Source organism: Ovis canadensis, chromosome 2 (genome assembly GCF_042477335.2).
Source record: "Ovis canadensis isolate MfBH-ARS-UI-01 breed Bighorn chromosome 2, ARS-UI_OviCan_v2, whole genome shotgun sequence".
NCBI lineage: Eukaryota > Metazoa > Chordata > Mammalia > Artiodactyla > Bovidae > Ovis > Ovis canadensis.
This window is the reverse complement of record NC_091246.1, coordinates 250,932,462-250,951,173: the sequence shown is the minus strand read 5'-3', so window position 1 is coordinate 250,951,173 and position 18,712 is coordinate 250,932,462. Positions and strand designations below refer to the sequence as shown.

The 18,712-nt window shown below is 37.6% G+C and overlaps 1 protein-coding gene across 33 annotated transcripts in view; it reads right to left on the bottom strand.

Moving 5' to 3' along the window:
* Positions 1-18,712, bottom strand: part of EIF4G3 (eukaryotic translation initiation factor 4 gamma 3) — a 355,715-nt gene that overhangs the window by 165,178 nt on the left and 171,825 nt on the right. For 12 of the 33 annotated variants that reach the window (XM_069579156.1, XM_069579148.1, XM_069579151.1 and 9 more), the window contains one exon: positions 11,794-11,889. In XM_069579156.1, coding sequence (XP_069435257.1) covers positions 11,794-11,889 — 96 coding nt within the window. Of the gene's footprint in view, positions 1-6,794; positions 6,828-10,275; positions 10,390-10,750; positions 10,788-11,793; positions 11,890-18,712 lie in introns of those variants that run through there. The other 21 variants (XM_069579124.1, XM_069579129.1, XM_069579126.1 and 18 more) reach the window with 4 other exon arrangements.

Sequence of the window (18,712 nt, the reverse complement as noted above, 5' to 3'; positions counted from 1 at the left end):
AATAAAAACATATCAAAACTATGCTTCTGAAATCCCTAGTTTTTTGCATATGTATTGATAGTTCAACCTACTGGAGGGATAAACAGTAAGATTCTCAATTAAGAATTTTTAGGTTAATATCATTTTTTAAAAAAAGCATGCAAGGAAAAATAATAGTGTTATGATTTTCTGATGAGCTAGAAAAAGACAAGTGGTAAAGAGTATGGCAGAAAGTGAAGAGGAGCTAAAAAGCCTCTTGATGAAAGTGAAAGAGGAGAGCGAAAAAGTTGGCTTAAAGCTCAACATTCAGAAAACGAAGATCATGGCATCTGGTCCCATCACTTCACGGGAAATAGATGGGGAAACAGTGGAAACAGTGTCAGACTTTATTTTGGGGGGCTCCAAAATCACTGCAGATGGTGACTGCAGCCTTGAAATTAAAAGAGGCTTACTCCTTGGAAGAAAAGCTATGACCAACCTAGATAGTATATTCAAAAGCAGAGACATTACTTTGCCGACTAAGGTCCGTCTAGTCAAGGCTATGGTTTTTCCTGTGGTCACGCATGGATGTGAGAGTTGGACTGTGAAGAAGGCTGAGCGCCAAAGAATTGATGCTTTTGAACTGTGGTGTTGGAGAAGACTCTTGAGAGTCCCTTAGATTGCAAGGAGATCCAACCAGTCCATTCTGAAGGAGATCAACCCTGGGATTTCTTTGGAAGGAATGATGCTAAAGCTGAAGCTCCAGTACTTTGGCCACCTCATGCGAAGAGTTGACTCATTGGAAAAGACTGATGCTGGGAGGGATTGGGGGCAGGAGAAGAAGGGGACGACAGAGGATGAAATGGCTGGATGGCATCCCTGACTCGATGGTCGTGAGTCTGAGTGAACTCCGGGAGATGGTGATGGACAGGGAGGCCTGATGTGCTATGATTCATGGGGTCGCAAAGAGTTGGACACGACTGAGCGACTGAACTGAAATGAAAGAGTCCACATAATGGGATATCACTCAAGTACAAATCAGATGTTCTGCTGACTTACAACAATTTATAATGAAGGTTATTCATTTAAAATTCTTTGTGTTTTCCTGCACATAGCCTATATTATCAGATAATTTAAATTTCACTAAGAATTAGGAGATTAGACCTAAGGAATTAAGCCCTATAGCTGAGCTGTTCAATAGGCTGCCACTAATCATATGTGGTTACTTAAATTAAAATTTAATTAAAAATTGAGTTCTTAGGCCACAATGCATAATTCAAGCACTCAACAGCGACACACGACTAGTAGCTGCCACAGTGAGCAGCACAGATACAGAAGATGGGCCTCATCACACAAAGGTCTATTAGACAGTGCTCCTCAGAGGCGCATGTCAGATGGAGGAAAGAAGTCCCGAAGAATTCTGTCAGGAACAAGCAAGGATTCTGTCAGATCACAATGCAGAGTCTGGGAGACAGAAACATCCTTGTAGAACACCTCATTCACAGGTAAAAATAGCTCAGTGAAAGGGGAAGGTATCTCACTGCTAAAGGAAACTGACACTTACCACGGGCCTAGTATGTGTCAGACACTGTGACAGGCAGGTACTTTTAATTATCACAATGCCCTTAGGAAATGCATGCTCTTATTATAATACTTAAGTATTACTTCATGTTTTACCCATTTTACAGATTAAGCTGAGGTCAAAGGTCCGTTTATAGTAAAGGTTAGACTGAATCCCAGCTATGACAACTCCCAACCTGTATTTTCGTCACTGTCTCTGCTGCTACTCTGTAACTCCTTGTGAGTTAGGTACCAGATAAAACTGCCCATCACTGGCCTACATTAAGCTCTGAAAAATACAAGAGTTCTGGTAATAAGACTGCACAGATGCTTAGTCAGATTTTCTATCCATTAAACTCTGATATGCCAGGTCTGACCCTAGAGGCAAATTCAAAACCTTCATTTAGTTTATTTTCCAAATCTAAGAAACTGCCTAGAGCAATACAAAATTTCTCTACCAGGGACCAGGACATCAATTTTAACCGCACAACTTTGAGTACAGAAACCTTTAGAGGTCACAATAGAGAGGATGGAATACAAGCCAACTGTTTCTTCCTTTTTAAAAAATCGTTTTGCCAAAACAACCAAATTACAATAGGAAAACGTGCATAGTTTCAACGCCTGCCACCAGGTAACAATTCTTTGATGCCAAACACTGTTAAGTTTTATGAAGTTTATTATTTATTAATGCTAAATCCAATTCCTTTGAACACAATGTGAACTAAAATCATATATCAATACACTGCAAAATGTTTTTGTTCCATGAACAATTTAAATTACCTCAAAATGCAAAGACTCTTCAGCCATGGTATAAAACCAACACTTGATAGTTCTTGTGAAATTCAGAAGTAGAATAAGGACAGGAACATCAGTAACTTTAAACCACAGCTGCACAATCCTCAAAGACCAGATCTACATTATACCAAGCCACTTGTTTTAGTTCTGGGTGTACGTTCTGTTCTTTCAGCTTCTAGGTACCTCGGGATTTCCAAACATTGGAATAAAAATAGTTGACATATTTCTAAAGCCAAGAGTGTTTTGCATATAAAATAAGTTAGGACTGCTTCTTTTACTGTTATTCTAAGCTAAAGCTCTCTTCAGATTATAAAGTGCAAAAAGAGTAAGAACATCATTACTACGCCAAAGACTCCCCGCAAAAGCCAAAAATGAACTGTACCAGGAAGATGATGTGGCTGGCACAACCTTACTCAGAACACAGGATCCCCCTGACTTGAGGGACTCAAACAGAGCCCTGGCGGGGCGCTTAAGAAGATCACGGAAAGATCTGTTAAATGAAAGCAGTTCTAAGAAACAAACACTTCCTACACCAGTTTTTTGGTTCTCTGAAACTAAAAATGTTTACTACCCAAAATCCTGTTGTTCCACTTCAATTTTGACAACTTCATCTCACAAAGAAGAAAAAAAATATATAAGTTCCAGATTACTCAACTGGATGACGGTGTTTTCGTAAAGAATTTCCTTCAAATAGCTCATCTAAATAACTATCCTTTTTTCTTTGCAACATTTCGCCAACTAAAAATTGGCACCTGCCATCTGCCTCCATAAGGACTAAATCAGACTGCTGCAGCCACTGACCTTCAACACACCCTGAAAGGAGTTCAGGGTGGAGATCAAGAATGAGGCCCTCTGTGCTCTGGGAAAAACTGGCAGAACAGGCCTTAGGAAGACAGTTTCAGAAGAAGCAACTCTTACACCTCACAACTAGAAAAGCACTAAAATTATTTGTGGTGATGTCTGCTCCTCATGACTAGCAGTAACCTTCATGAGACTAGCAACAGAGACTAGCAACAATCTTCTCCAAAAAACTGTGTGCTTGATTGAATGTACTCCCCTTTCACCAAAAATCACTATACACTGATCCTCCCCGCTGCCTCTTTGCAGCAGTTTCTCAGAGCTATCTAAGATGCTGTCTCCAGGGCTTTTAATCCTCATTTGGCCGCAAGTAAAACTTAACCCACAACTCTCACCTTGTGCATCATTTTTAGTCAACAGTTTATGGAAACAATTGTTACTAAACATCTATGGAAAGTTATATATGTACTACAGGACTTTAGAAACATCAAAACATCATCCAGCACCAAACTGTTTCATAAAAAGAAAAAAAAAATGAGATCAAAGCAATGAAAGGATACATGATTGGAAAGGTAGCCACTGACAAATAATGTAATAAAGGAGAACTGAGGAATCTATTCACTAATTCTAACTAATCAAAACTGACTCTAACCCTTGATTCAATTCTTTCTGGCCAAAGCAAACAGCTACAGATGGGAAGAAAAAAAAATGGGGGTCTTCATTCAACTTTGAGTCTTAATCACAAAAAAACACAAAAATATCCCAGGACATAAAATATTTTCCCTAAAAAAATCTCTTTTCTGTATGCCTTCAACATTTGTTTTCAACAGTACTGCTTTCATTATGCAAGCCTCTCTATGCCTTGTTTCGAATCATGAGCATCTCCTTCTCCATGAAACTCTCAGGGTTTAGGTCCGAGGAGATGTCTTAAATACAGACTTCAGCCAGTCATATTTAAATGAGAAATAGTACCACTTCCATACAGGGTATCTGGAAACGTATGGAGGTATTTTTTTCATTTTGTTTCTTAAACTGTCACTGTAGGAATTCCACTGGCATGTATTAACCCAAAGGTTGCTAAAGGAACTACAATATAGAGAGCAATTTTTCATAACTGGTTATTCCATCCAAAATGCCAATACTAATTCTATAGGAGAACAAGCCAAACTGGCCCCTCCATCCATGAATACAAGATGCATACTCTTCCTAACGAAGTCCTCGAAGGCATCCCACAACACTGGTTCAAGCTTCCTGATGCCCACAGTCCCACTCCAACCACTCTCTCCCCTGCTCCACGTCTCCAAAGTAGCTACTGCAGCAGCCTGAGCCAATGCTGTGTATTTCCTTACTTAATTCTGTGAGGCACAAGGGAAAAAAATTTAATTTGTGTTTAGAAAGGAAGAATATCAGAGTAAAAGCAGCCAGCTACCTGAAGTTTTTGGATCCGAAAGCAATGCTCTGGGTTTATGTTGTATATCAATAACCCATCTTCAAGAACCAGTGTGGGTTTCTTGATAATGGATAAATAATAAATATACACACATATATAGTTCTACCTTTTAATGGCTGAAATATGCTGGAATTTCACAACCATCATCCTACAGATAAATAAAGGACTGATCTGACAATACATTTTCTGAGACACATTACACATGAAAAATGATTTCAGGATAGAAATTCACCTTTTCTCAGAAAGAGTTCTTAAAAGTTTTGCTTGGTTGTTAAATTTTTTAAAAAGATAAAATGCATCACAAGCCTTTAGACTCAGAAGAAAGTTTTTAAGAACTAGATTTTCCCAAAGCTGACAATATATAAAGGTTTAAACATCCCAATTTGAGGACCATTGCAACTGAACTCAAGTAATAGAAACACTAAGCCTTGTATCAAGGCCCTCAGAAACTTTTTTGTTGAGTCACTAGTTTTTTCACTCTGTGTCTTCAACAGAGATCTTTCAGCTTTCTCTCTGTCAGGAATTCTGGCTTTATCCCTGATTAAAATGTAAACCTTGACTCTATGGCTCTTGAGTAGATTTGCTATTTTTTTTAAAATGTATAATCAGCCTTTTTTAACCTAAGAGATTATCTTTTTCATAATTAGTAATCTATCCACCAGATTCATAGTATATGCCAAACACTCCACTAATCATGTTATTTGTATTTTCTCACACATATCTTCGCATTAGTCCAAGGAGGGTACTGATACTATCCCCGTTTTGTAGATGAGAAAACGGAGCCTGAGAGCAGTAAGCACTTTACCCAAGACCACCAAGCTATAAACCGAGGTCCAGCTGACACCGAATTCCAAGCTCTTAAAGCACTTCAACAATGCTACCTTTATCAAGTAAAAACTACCCCAAGTTTTATTTCTTTATCAATCCCAAAGAACTGCCATCCATTTCATACAACCACCTATGAGTCCTCCTGCAAATATATTTTTTAACACCTCAGAATTTATTTGGTTTTTACACCATCTAGATTGGAAAACCGTATTTTGAGAAGTAGAGCCTTTTATTAAATCACTGCTAGACAATTAAAGGTTTCAATTAAGTAACATCCAATACGATACCATAGGTAAACACTGCTAATATTTCTTTCATTTTATCAAACCATACTAAGTTGCATGACAATATTAAAAACAGCTAACACTTACTGGCTGCTGATTTTATGTCAGATGACTTACATATATTATCTCTAATGTAAAGGGTATTTATCCCCACTTTACACACAAGGAAACTGAGGCTAAGAAAAAGAACTGCTTAACTCAAGCCAGTTACACGGTAGATCTATCAGATTTAGAATTTAGATGAGCCTAGGCTCTTTCTACCATAAAATGAGAAAATGTTTCAGAATACTTTGGAGAAAAACCCTATAACTCTTTTTCTTTCTCTCAAACCATTCCCTCTAGTATATTCCTGCTAAATAAACTAGTGTCTGAACACACATTTTTGAAACTTTAATTTACATAATAACTTCATTTAAAAGAATAGGCTAAAAATAAATAAGGTATCAATTTTCTATATTTGCTAAAAATAAAGGTAACTATGCAGCAAATGAATGTATATTATTGTTTATCAATTTATTAGGTCTACGTTAGTAACTGAGATTAAGTGGTTTTAGAAATACTAGTACTATTATATACACATCAATACAAGTTACATCAGAAAGTTAGTTAACAGAAAACTCTTAGAATGTTGCCTATTCCATTCAGTTAAATTTAAACTTACTGCAGATATCCACAAAATCGGTAAGGGCTTAAAATATCTAAACACTTCCAAAGTTCTCTATAAATTCAGAGCAATTTTTTTTTTTGGAAAGTAAAGAAACTCTTTATTATTAAACTGTGTTGTAAAAAGAAGAAAATTGGTTTGCTAATGACAAAATGCTATGAAGTCAGTGAAAAATAAAGAGAACTGTATTAAATCAGAGCAAAACTACTCTTTTTTTGGGGGTGGGGGTCAACCCACAAGGTATGTAGGATCTCAGTCCTCCAATCAGGGGTGGAACCTGCACCCTCTGCATGGGAAGTGCAGAGTCTGAACCACTGGACCACCAGGGAAGTCCTGAAGCCACTCCTGAAGAGGAGCTTGAGTGGGTCCATGGAATGGCAGCATTCTCAGAGCCAGAAACTACTAAAGCCCCCACCTACTAGTTCAGGGTAATAGTGAAGGGGCAAGGGTACAGTACCTGATGATGGGCAGGTCGAGGCCCCGCTGCAAACTGAGAAAAGGAGGGAAAACAAACACAAAAGGAAAGGCACAAAGAGTCAGAAACACCACAACAAAAAACCAAAATTTCACACAATATGCTGAAAGAAATAAAACCCACAAGAAGAAAAAAAACACAAACAGTCAAAGCTTTGCTGCAGGACAGTGACAGACAGGTACTGAGAAGATTCAACAAGTTAACACCTCTATCAGAAATAGTTTGCCATTTATCAGCTGGGAGAGAAACAGCTAAGCTGTTATGCACATAAGAGTGCTTCTCTGATAGGAATCTTTTTAAAACCCTAAAATAAAACAAAAGAAAGTTTGAAACACTAAGTGGTTATATTAAGACAAACATATGAAAAGTCAACTATGCTTATGCAACTGATAAAACTGCAGGGAATGAGAAATGCTTTCCCATTACAAGAAATAGCCAGGAGGTAATTATAATGTCCAGCAGAAAATAAAGAATGTAACAGGACAGAGTTCAAATTTATTTAAGTTAAACAGGGTATCTCACACATGAAATGGAAATTTCACTATCTTCGTTTCTTGGAGTTAAAGACTAAAATTTGTCATATATATTATAAATATATAAACATATAAATAAATATATATTTATAATATATAAATGTAAATATATAAATAATTATATATATTTAAATTCAATGAACTAGTAAAGTTTAATACCAGGCATATCGAAGCAGAGGTAAAGAACACCATCCTTTAACATGAGTAGTCAAAGTGGTACTCTTACAAGCTCAAGAAGAAAAAAAAGAGTAAGAGAAGTCAAATCTCTCAATTACTATGTAGACACAACAGCACAAGACTGCATACTTGTACCTGCTGCTATCTGATATCGAACAAAAACAAAAGAAAACAAAACTTTTTAGGTAAACCACAGAGCATTTGAAAGAGGATAATATATATTCCAAATCTTACTTTCCCTAACTGAGAATGGAGGAAAAAGCTTTTTCACCCATAAAATTTTAAATACAAAATCTCTAGGATCAAATAACTCATCAGAGCAAAATCAGACTTTCAATGTGATTTTACTAAAAAGAAAAGAAAAATTATTCAGGCACCTACTGGCTACCTACATGTTAACTACTGAAATGTTAACCATTCTCTTTAACAGTTAAAAGAAAATATTTAGTAAGCCGTTTTGAATGCAAACTACACAAGGGTTTTATTTAAAACATTTAAGGAGCTAAAATATGTATCTTCTTTCAGTTGTTTAATTTCCAATAGAGCCTTCCTTCCACTAGCATGTTACTATGGGTGAGCAAGACTGAAGATGAACTAAGAAACAAGTCCCTGTACTCAGAATTTAAGTTATGAGAATTATTTCCTCAACTGTCACTATTGAATATTAAAAATTTTCAAGAAATTGCAGTAGGTCACATGCCACAATGTAGGAGATGAGTGAAGACAGCTCTAATCAAGAATTTACCTTAGAAGCTAAAATGTTACCTATTGCTCAAGTAATGAAAACTGTTTTAACACATTTTGAAATTATTCAGTATAACTTAACAAGCTCTCCATGCCTTATAGGATCAGGGCATGTTAGCCAGCCATTACTCTTGCTAAAAACCATGTAAAGTAGTTTTTCAGAATGATGATAATGGCAGCAAGATTTCTTGCAAAACATTTTTTCTTCAAAGAAACTGAAGTCTTATATTTTCAGTTTTCCAACTATGAAAAGAAAACAGATCATACCTCTAACTATGGACATCAAGTTTCAAGAACAGGTAATATTACCCATGTGGTATTCACATAGAGGGTGGGAGTGTGATGTTTCTTCATGACACTTTTGAAGGAAATGGGAGAGAAGGGCCATGTGAAAAAATTAACCTTAGTACAGTAGTACCTGTCTTATCACTGTTCCACAGAAAGGCCCCATTTTTTAGGCTCTACAATAAAATTGAAACTTTATAAATTTGGAATATTCCAGTCAAAAGGGAACTTCCTATGAGCCTTATACCTTGTACCTTATAAAATTATACAAATATTAAAAAAATAAAAGTTAGTGGGAAAGTACCCTAGTCTATTTTGCACTAGTCACCATTGGCTATTGAGTTTTTCGTTTGTAATGACAATAGTCTTAATCCTACAGGTAACTGTAAGCAACAGAACAAACTGTAATTGCTGCTGGCTTATATTAAAAATAAAAACTTTTGCTTCTTTTTTCTAGGAGGGGTTTTTAAGATGGTAAGGACTGTAGATACTAAGGAAAGCAGCCTTCTGTGAACTCAGATCCAATGTTAACGCCACCCACGCTCCCTCTCACCCACTCACTCATCTGGGCACAGTTGGTAACTGAGCATGACCAATATTTATTGACATACCTTTGGCACTTAGCACCACAGAATATAAAAATAACCAATGGTTACAGGTTATTGCAAAAGCCAAACTGTCCCCCTCCCCCCATTAGGCATTCAATGATTTCACTATTTTGGAGGCTAAATAAATTACAGTTAAAATAGTTCCAATACAACCAGAAAATGGAACAGATAGATAGTTTTTCAATTTAATTTTCTTTTTTTACTTTTAAACAAAACTGCCAACAACATACGAGTATCAAGCAGAAATACAGGCACAAATATCACCTCAAGGAGGGAGGGGGGCCACTTGAAGCCAGTTGGATTGCAAAGGCAGCTGTCCAGGGAAGAACAGAAAAGCCTAAACTGTGCAATTGCCAATGGCCCATTAATGCAGAAATAGAATGGAGTAAGCTTTAGCTGCTCTACAAAGCCATGGGAAAAGTCCCTTCCTGAGTGCAACAGCTTACCTCTCCTCACCAGTTGGGGTAGCTGTGGGATGGATGAGACTGGACTATGGCAACTTGGGATGTGAGAAGAAAATGCAATCCTGCCAAATTCCAAACCCAACTTCACCCTCCCAGCACCAACACAAACGAAATAAAGAAAACTGGACCCAAAACAACAAGCAAGAGCAGTGCAGGGTCTGCTAGTCTTGCACTTGTTTTGGGGTATGTGATGGAATGTTATGTGGGTGGTTTTTAGTAATGGGGTGGTAATGGTCACTAGCAGAGCAGATGGCAAAAACTGCATAGAGGATAGTATCTGAAGATAGTTTATGACCACAGAAAATGGCTGACAACTATAGACAGTTTTCCCTTTGATAACCAATTATAAAATGAAAGAGGGAAAAAGAAGCCTTTTAAAAAGAAATTTAATCTCTTAAAATCAAATTCATCTCAAAGGGATATCCCTCTAAACCCCAAATTACTCCTATCTAATTCCCAATAGAGAAGACCCACCCAATTTGTTATTCTTTTCCCCATAATGCCTGGCAAAAACGGCCATGCCAGGTTAGACTTTCAGAGAGGATGCAATCAATGCACCTGTGTTCATCAGCCAATAAATGGATGTGGTCAAAAATAATGCGTGCCGGAGGCACCACTGCCTGCAAGAAGTACAGTTTGTTATATTGCTTACAATGCAGTATTTTATCCAGCCTCTTCCAGCCAAGGACCTGTAAACGGGAGTCTGTTCCAAAACCTTCCTCCTCTTCCAGTTGTCTGTGCAATGTATTGGCACTGTTCTGCTGGGCTGTCAAAAAAACTGGTTTAGAGATGCAGCTCTTCAGTCAGGTTTTGCGCCAGTTCTAACCATGTAAATTCTTTTCTTTCCCAATAATTATACAAGGCGTAGAGGGGTTAAAAAGGCCATAGAATTCTTTGCAATAACAGCTTACCATAATGTTCCATGTTTAGTGATTAGAACTGGGGCCTATCTAAAGTAATCTGGCGAGATCTCAAGGCCCACTCCAAGTGGTCAAGTGTCCACATTCCCAAACCACTCTCAGAACAAAACTTGCATCAGACATCTTGTTGACCATTGCAGCAAAAAAGTAAACAAACAAACAAAAAAAACTAGACAAGCAAACAAGCAACTAGGACCAAAGTCCCACCTCTTTAGAATGGTTCCTCCACCCCCGGGGGAGAACCAGGATCTAAGAAAAGGGATTGAAGAAGAGGGCAACAGGGAAAGGAAGGTAGGAAGAGGATAAAAGAGAGATTACATCTTGGAGAAGTCTATGACCTTGCAGTTCTTTGAGGAATTCTGTCATCTACTTCAATATTCCTAAATTCATGCATAAAATCAAATGAACAGAAGCTAATGCAATGAAATAGTCCTGTACTACAGGCAAAAAAGCAAAGGTGGAGAACCAAAAGAGGATCCCTGTACTCAGAAAAACACAGAGCGGAGATACAAGTTGGGGTGTGAGAGACAATGAGATGTTACAGAAGCGTCTACTAGCAAACGTTACTCATGCAGGGCAGGAAACACCATTCTCAGGAAAGGACTGCTGAAGCCACTGCACACTTTTGTGAAACAGAGGATGAACCTTGAGTAAATTCTCTGTCTTTGCCATACTTATTGCAATCCACGTAAAAGATGAGCAAAGAGGATGACAGCATTTATACTTCTACGACAATTTATTTACCATCTGAAGAAATAAATACACCATTGGTGTAAGTCATGCATATGTCCATAAAGTCAAATAGTTAGAACCGATCTAGTAATACTGATTCAAAAGTTGTACTTCCCTAGGCACTGGAATGTCAGAGTCCAATTAATGAAATGTAATTTATTTTCAAAATCATGCTTTACATGTCTCCTGAATTTTGAACGGTACAAACAAAAACTCAAGAGCTGAAATGAAGTGAACTTGAACGCAACCAGAACTTGAATGACACAGAAAAGTAAAAGGACAAAAAAAAAAGGGGGAGGGGGAAGGCTCCATTTGTTCTTTTCTTAATAAATTTAATTCCCATAGAAAAGGTCTGAAAATGCAATGCTATCCAGTAATAACAGTAATAATAATTTTAAAAACTGTCTTTGTAATAAATCTCTAAAATCAAATAAAAATATGAACCAAAAGAACCTAAGCTACAACAAACACAAACTTAGGTGGAGAACACTTTCTAGAACAACCTTCTACTTACTTACCGGAGAACGGGTTTGAGGTTGTGAATTCATTGTCTGAGGAGCTTGAGGATAGACCAACGTGGTTGGACCTGCATTCTGTCCAGAGGGATAAGGGGTCTGTCAAGGAATGACAAGAACAGTATCATACTGTGAGTAAATATGGCACAGGTAACTTAATTCCAAAGAGTTTAAGAGTTTAGAAAAGTGTTCATTCATGTGGTTTACAGGCTGTTTTTAAAGACCTAACTTTATCACAATATCCAGCAATTCAGAATCAGTGCAATCTTTGTAGAATTTATCTTAAATCTCTAATGAGAAACAATTTCATCACACAACTCAGAATGGTGAACAATTTAAAACTGATGAATAATTTATTTCAGACTGGTTGACTACAGTTAACTGATGCCTCAGAAAGTAAACCTGTAGATAACGTGGGGAATACTACCTTACTTTCAATATATAGTTAGTGGTATATTGCAGCCATGAAATTAAAAGACACTTACTCCTTGGAAGGAAAGTTATGACCAACCTAGATAGCATAGTTACCACAGATTTTACTTATACTTTTCCGTTTCAAATACCTTCAAAGTTATCACAAAGATTTACTTCTCCAAGGATGTGTACATGAGTACTTTATATTTACATGGCAATCCAGTTCACTGTAGAAGTTTACAAGAGATACAGACATAGTCTCCTTTTCATTACTATTTTCAAGTGTCAATGAAAGCTCCTAAGTTAATCATTTTTATTAACTGGACGTACTGACAAAAAATAGGAAGTGGTGGTAACTGACAATCTGTTAAGGAAATGCCAGTGAAGGAAGACAAGCTAATCAAAACACACGTTGTACTGCATATATAACCCTTAAGAATAATAACTATTAAAAAAACAGTAACTGGGACAATTAAAGATAGAAATTTGAGAATGAATTCCATGTAACACAGAACATACTAAGAGCATCTTAGGTCCAGATGCTGACAGTTTTCAAAATAAGGGTATGTGAAAAAAATTAGTAAGAAGTTTCAATTTTCAAAATATGAAAGAAGGAAATTAAGCAAACAATTATAGAATTTAGAGAGCTCTTAATATGCTTCACACACAATTCAAAGCACTTCGCACACTACATGGAGATGAAAGGTTAGCATTCCTGCTTTAAAACGCTCACTTCCCCTTAAATAAATAACAACATAAAGACGAAGTTCATACTGTGCATGTGTGCAGACACACACAAATCTAATTTTAAAATTAAGCAGCCATAGCCTTTCAAGCCTCTATCAGATCTGATACTCACCCAATTTAAAATAAGCTTGTACATTTACTCCACAATTCCATCTCGAAAAATTTACCCTAAGGATAAATCCATGATGGCAAAGAATAAAGAAGAACTACATATTCCATTTATAAAAGAGAGGTTAAAGTACACTATATTCAACCAAAGAGAGAATGTAGTGTAATTTTTGAGGTAAGAAAAAAATGAGGAAAATCTATATAAACTATCATGGAAAGATATCTATAATATTAGTGACATAAGCAAATCACAGAATTAGTCAGAATAAAAACCCTGTTTGTACAGTATTTTTCTATATATACAAACAGGATACTTAAAAAGATGTTTTGGGAAGATATATAGCACACTTAAAATTGCTATTTCACAGAAATGTTACTGAAAGAGGGATATACGATACAAATTGTAGGTTTTATTTTATATACTGTGTATCAAAAGCACAGCTGATTTTATTGTGCTTCACATTATTTCACTTCACAGATACTGTGATTTTTACAAATTAAAAGTTTGCAGGAACCCAACATTAAGCATGTCAATCTTTTTTTTATTTCAAGTATAGCTGACTTACAACGCTGTATTAGTTTTCAGGTGATTCAGTTATATATATCTACATGTAATTATTTTTCAGAGTTCTTTTTATTGCAGGTTATTACAAGATACTGAATATGGCTCCCTGAACCACACAAACGTGATTATTAACTCTATTTTCCCAGGATCACTTGCTCATTTCACGTGTCTGTGTCACATTTCGGTAATTAATTCTCGGCATATTTTAAACTTTTTCATTACTATTATTATATTTGCTACGGTGACTTGTGATCAGTGATCTTTGATGTCACTATTACAACTGTTGTGGGGCAGTATGGATTGTGCCCATGTAAGTCACCAAACTTAATCCACCTGTGCTGTGTGTATTCTGACAGCTCCACTGACAAGCTGTTCCCCTTTTCTCTTCCTCTCCTTGGGCCTCCCTATTCCCTGAGACCCAACAGTACTGAAATCAGGCTAATGAATAACCCTGCAATGGCCGCCAGGCAGTCAACTGAAAGGAAGAGTCCCATTTTCTCATTTTAAGTGAAAAACTAGAAATGATGAAGCTTAGTGAGGAAAGCATGTCAAAAGCCGAGATTAACATGAGTCTGGCCTCTTGCGCTAGTTAGGCTGCAAATGCAAAAGAAAAGTTGGTTCTTGAATGAAATTAAATCTATAATTTCATTAGCTACATGAATGGTAAGAAAACAAAACTGCGTTCTTGCTAATGTGGAGAAAATTTTAGTGGTCTGGAAACAAGACTGGTCACAACATTCCTTTAAGCCAAAACCTAACCCAGAGGAAGGTCCAAACTCTCTTAAGTTCTATGAAGACTAAGAGAGGTGAAGAATTTGGAGGAGGAAGGTATGAAGCTAGCAGAGGGGGCTGGTTCATGAGGTTTTAGAAAAGAAGCTGTCTCCATAACATACAAATACAAGGTGAAGCCACACGTGCTGACGTGGAAGCTACGGCAACTTACCTATAATATCGAGCTGAGGTAAGGAATGAACGGCAGATTTTCAGCGTAGACGAAACTAGCCTTCCAGTGGAAGAAGATGCCGTCTAGGCGGTGCACAACTAGAGAGGAGGACTTTCAATGCCTGGTTTCAAAGGACAGCCTGACTCTCTTGTCAGGGCTTAATGCGTCTGAAGTCCCTGCTTGTTTCACCACTCTGAAAATTCTAGGGCCTTAAGAATTCTGCTATATATACACTCACTCTACTTGTGCTTCATACACGGAACAACCAAGCCTGGAGAGCACGTCTCTGGACAATATTGTTTACTGAATATTCTAAGCCCACTCTTGAGATCTAATGCTCAGGAAAAAGATGCCTCTCAAAATATTACGGTATGTTAACAATGCACCTGGTCATCCAAGAGCTCTGAAGGAGATAAACAGACATATGATGTTTTCATGCTTACTAACATTGACATCCGTTCTGCAGCCCATGACTCACAGGGTAATTGTGACTTTCAAGTCTTACTATTTAACAAATACATTTCTTAACAATATTTAGCTGCCACAGACAGTGATTCCTCTGCTGGATCTGGGCAAAGTAAACTGAAAACCTTCTGGAAAGGATTCATTATCCTGGGTGCCATGAAGAATCTTCATGAATGATGGGAAGAGGTCAACATATTAACAATAATAACAATAACAGGAGTTTGGAAAAAGTTGATTCCAACCTTCGTGGATGACCTTGAGGGGTTCGAGAGTTCAACAGAGGAGTCACTGCCGATGTGAGAGAACTAGAATTAGAAGGGGAGCCTGGAGATCTGACGGAATTGCTGCGATCTTGTGATGAAACTCTGACAGATGAGGAACTGCTTTCTATGGCTGAGCAAAGAAAGGGTTTCTTGAGATAGACTCTAGTCCTGGTAAAGATCAGGGAAGATTGCTGAAATGACAATTAAAAGATTCAGAATACTGCAAAAAGTCAGATGATGAATTGGGAGCACATTTTGAAAGGAAAATGGTCTACTGTGGGTAAAATGCTATCCAGCAGCATGGCATGCAACAGAGGAGCTCCTCATGAAAAGGAGTTGACTGAGCAGCAAACATCAATGTTGTCTTATTCTGAAAAACTGCCACAGACACCTCTAATTTCAGCAACCAGCACTGTAATCGGTCAGCAGCCATCAACCTTAAAGCAAGATCCATCAACAAAAAGATTATGACTTTCTGATGGCTCAGATAAAGCTTTCAATAAAGTACAGCTGACTGTTGAAAAAAACGGTCTGTGTGGGTCCAATTACATGTGTGTATTTTTCATTAACTACTACAGTGCCTCGTGTATAGTCAAGTCATTATGCTGTACATAGTAGTGATACAATGCTGTTTGTCAATTATATCTTAATAAAACTGGGGCAAGTAAGTAAATACTACAGTACTACACAATCTGGTTGGCTGAATCCGAAGAGGTCGAACAAAGGATACAAAGTGCCCATTATAGGACTTGAGCATCTATGGATTTTAGAATCTGCAGTGTGTCCTGGTCTCCAAAGTTGTTCTAAGGTCAACTATATTTTTTAATTAAAGTATGTACATTGACTTTTTTTTTTTTTAGACATAATGTTATTATTACACACTATGGACAAGTCATGTATGGATGTGACAGCTGGACTATAAAGAAAGCTGAGCACCAAAGAATTGATGCTTTTGAACTGTGGTGTTGTAGGAGACTCTTGAGAGTCCCTTGGACTGCAAGGAGATCCAACCAGTCCATCCTAAAGGAGATCAGTGCAGAGTTTTCACTGGAAGGAGTGATGTTGAAGCTGAAACTCCAATACTTTGGCCACCTGATGCGAAGAGCTGACTCACTTGAAAAGACCCCAATGCTGGGAAAGACTGAAGGCAGGAGGAGAAGGGGACAACAGAGGATGAGATGGCTGGATGCCATCACCGACTCAATGGACAAGAGTTTGGGTAAACTCCGGGAGTTGGTGATGGACAGGGAGGCCTGGCGTGCTGTGGTCCATGGGGTCACAAAGAGCTGGACACGACTGAGCAACCTGAACTGCACTGAATGGACTACAATATAGTGCTAACATACCTTTTATATGGACTGGGAAGCCAAAAAATTTGTGTGGCTTGCATCACTGCAATATTTGCTTTATTGTAGCATTCTGGAATCAAATCCACAATATTTCTATGCCATGCCTGTATGTACTTTTCTTTTTTCATGAATCAGAAGAATTGGCTACTTTTACAATAAAAACCCACTGAAAGTAACCTCTGTTTTTCAGTTTCCCTTCATGTGATAGGAACAGTATAAGCCAACTCGAAAATTCAATACAATGTCTACATTTTGTGCACTTCTTTAAATATTTTTGGAAAACAACTGAAATATCTTCTCAGAAATCATAATGAAAACTAAATCAAAAAGATTTATGGAAATTTAATACAAAGAAAAGACTATGCTGTGCCTAAATGTGGCCAATAATATGGCTTCTAGTTTTATAAGCTTCAAGAAATTCACAATTTAATCAACAGACAGACAGATATGCTGTTCAGTTCAGTTCAGTCGCTCCGCCGTGTCCGACTCTGCGACCCCATGAATCACAGCACGCCAGGCCTCCCTGTCCATCACCAACTCCCAGAGTTCACTCAGACTCATGTCCATCGAGTCAGTGATGCCATCCAGCCATCTCATCCTCGGTCATCCCCTTCTCCTCCTGCCCCCAATCCCTCCCAGCATCAGAGTCTTTTCCAATGAGTCAACTCTTTGCATGAGGTGGCCAAAGTACTGGAGTTTCAGCTTCAGCATCATTCCTTCCAAAGAACACCCAGGACTGATCTCCTTTAGAATGGACTGGTTGGATCTCCTTGCAGTACAAAGTATTTACTCAATCACAGAGTATATTCCTTTGTGGTCATTAAAAATGATACAGAGAGGCATTTGATGATATGGAAAGAATGATATTTAGAGAGAATGTTCAAATATGCACATATATAGACAGAATGTACTGGTAGCATTTCAAAGCACTAGGGAAATATCAAAATTACTTTATACATTGTGTTGGGATAACTAGATAATCATCTGATAGAAAGGTAGATATATACCCTCAACTCATGACACTAAAAGAATTTCAGACTGATTAAAAATGTTAGAATGTATACTACGACACTTTAACGGTACTAGAGGCAAATCTCTCTCTATCATCTTAGGGACACTACTTTTAAAGTCTGAAAAAAAGACTATCTGCTGCTGCTAAGTCACTTCAGCCATTGTTATAAAAAGTTCTCTTTGTTTTAACAAACTGATTTATAACTATGTGTATACATATATAACATACATGCATTAATTGGCTTCCTTGGTGGCTCAGACAGTCAAGAACATGCCAGTAATGCTGGAGACCTGATTTCGATCCCTAGGTCAGGAAGTTCCCCTGGAGAAGGGGATGGCTAGCCATCCCACTCCACTATTCTTGCCTAGAGAATTCCATGGACACAGGAACCTGGAAGTTTATAGACCACTGGGTCACAGAGAGTCAGACACGGCTGAGCGAGTAACACTATAGGCATAAATACATGCAAGATGTGTTTCTCCATTTTTCTTAATTTGCTATTACAGGATATAAATAGTGAGAAACTCTTCTATCAAATAAATGCGTGACATCTAAATCTGGCCAGAGAAGTAAAGATAATACCTTAAAGACCAGACCAGCCCTTTGACCATGGTGGCACCCACAATGCTTCCAAGCACCTTCAACAGCCAATGAATCGTCTTCCTGACAGCTACACAACCAGTGTTAACAGAAATTTCTGTGATGAACTGAACCTCTATAACCACTGGTTTACTTAAATTTTATTCATACACATTTTAATCATTTAGAATTTCACCAGTTTTACACGCACCCAGTTTTTGTGTATATTTAGTTCTCAGCAATTTTATCACATTTACAGTTTCTATAATCCCTGCTATAGTTACAATACAGAAAAGATTCTTCACAAAGATCCTTTGCATTACCCTACAGTAGCCACAGGAACCCTCTTTCCTTCCTTCCTTCAACTCTCCTGCACATAACCCTTAGCAACCACTAACCTATTCTCCGTGTCTATAACTTGGTCATATAGAGATGTCATAAAAATGTAAGGAAGCAAGGAAGGAAGTTTTAGAAGAT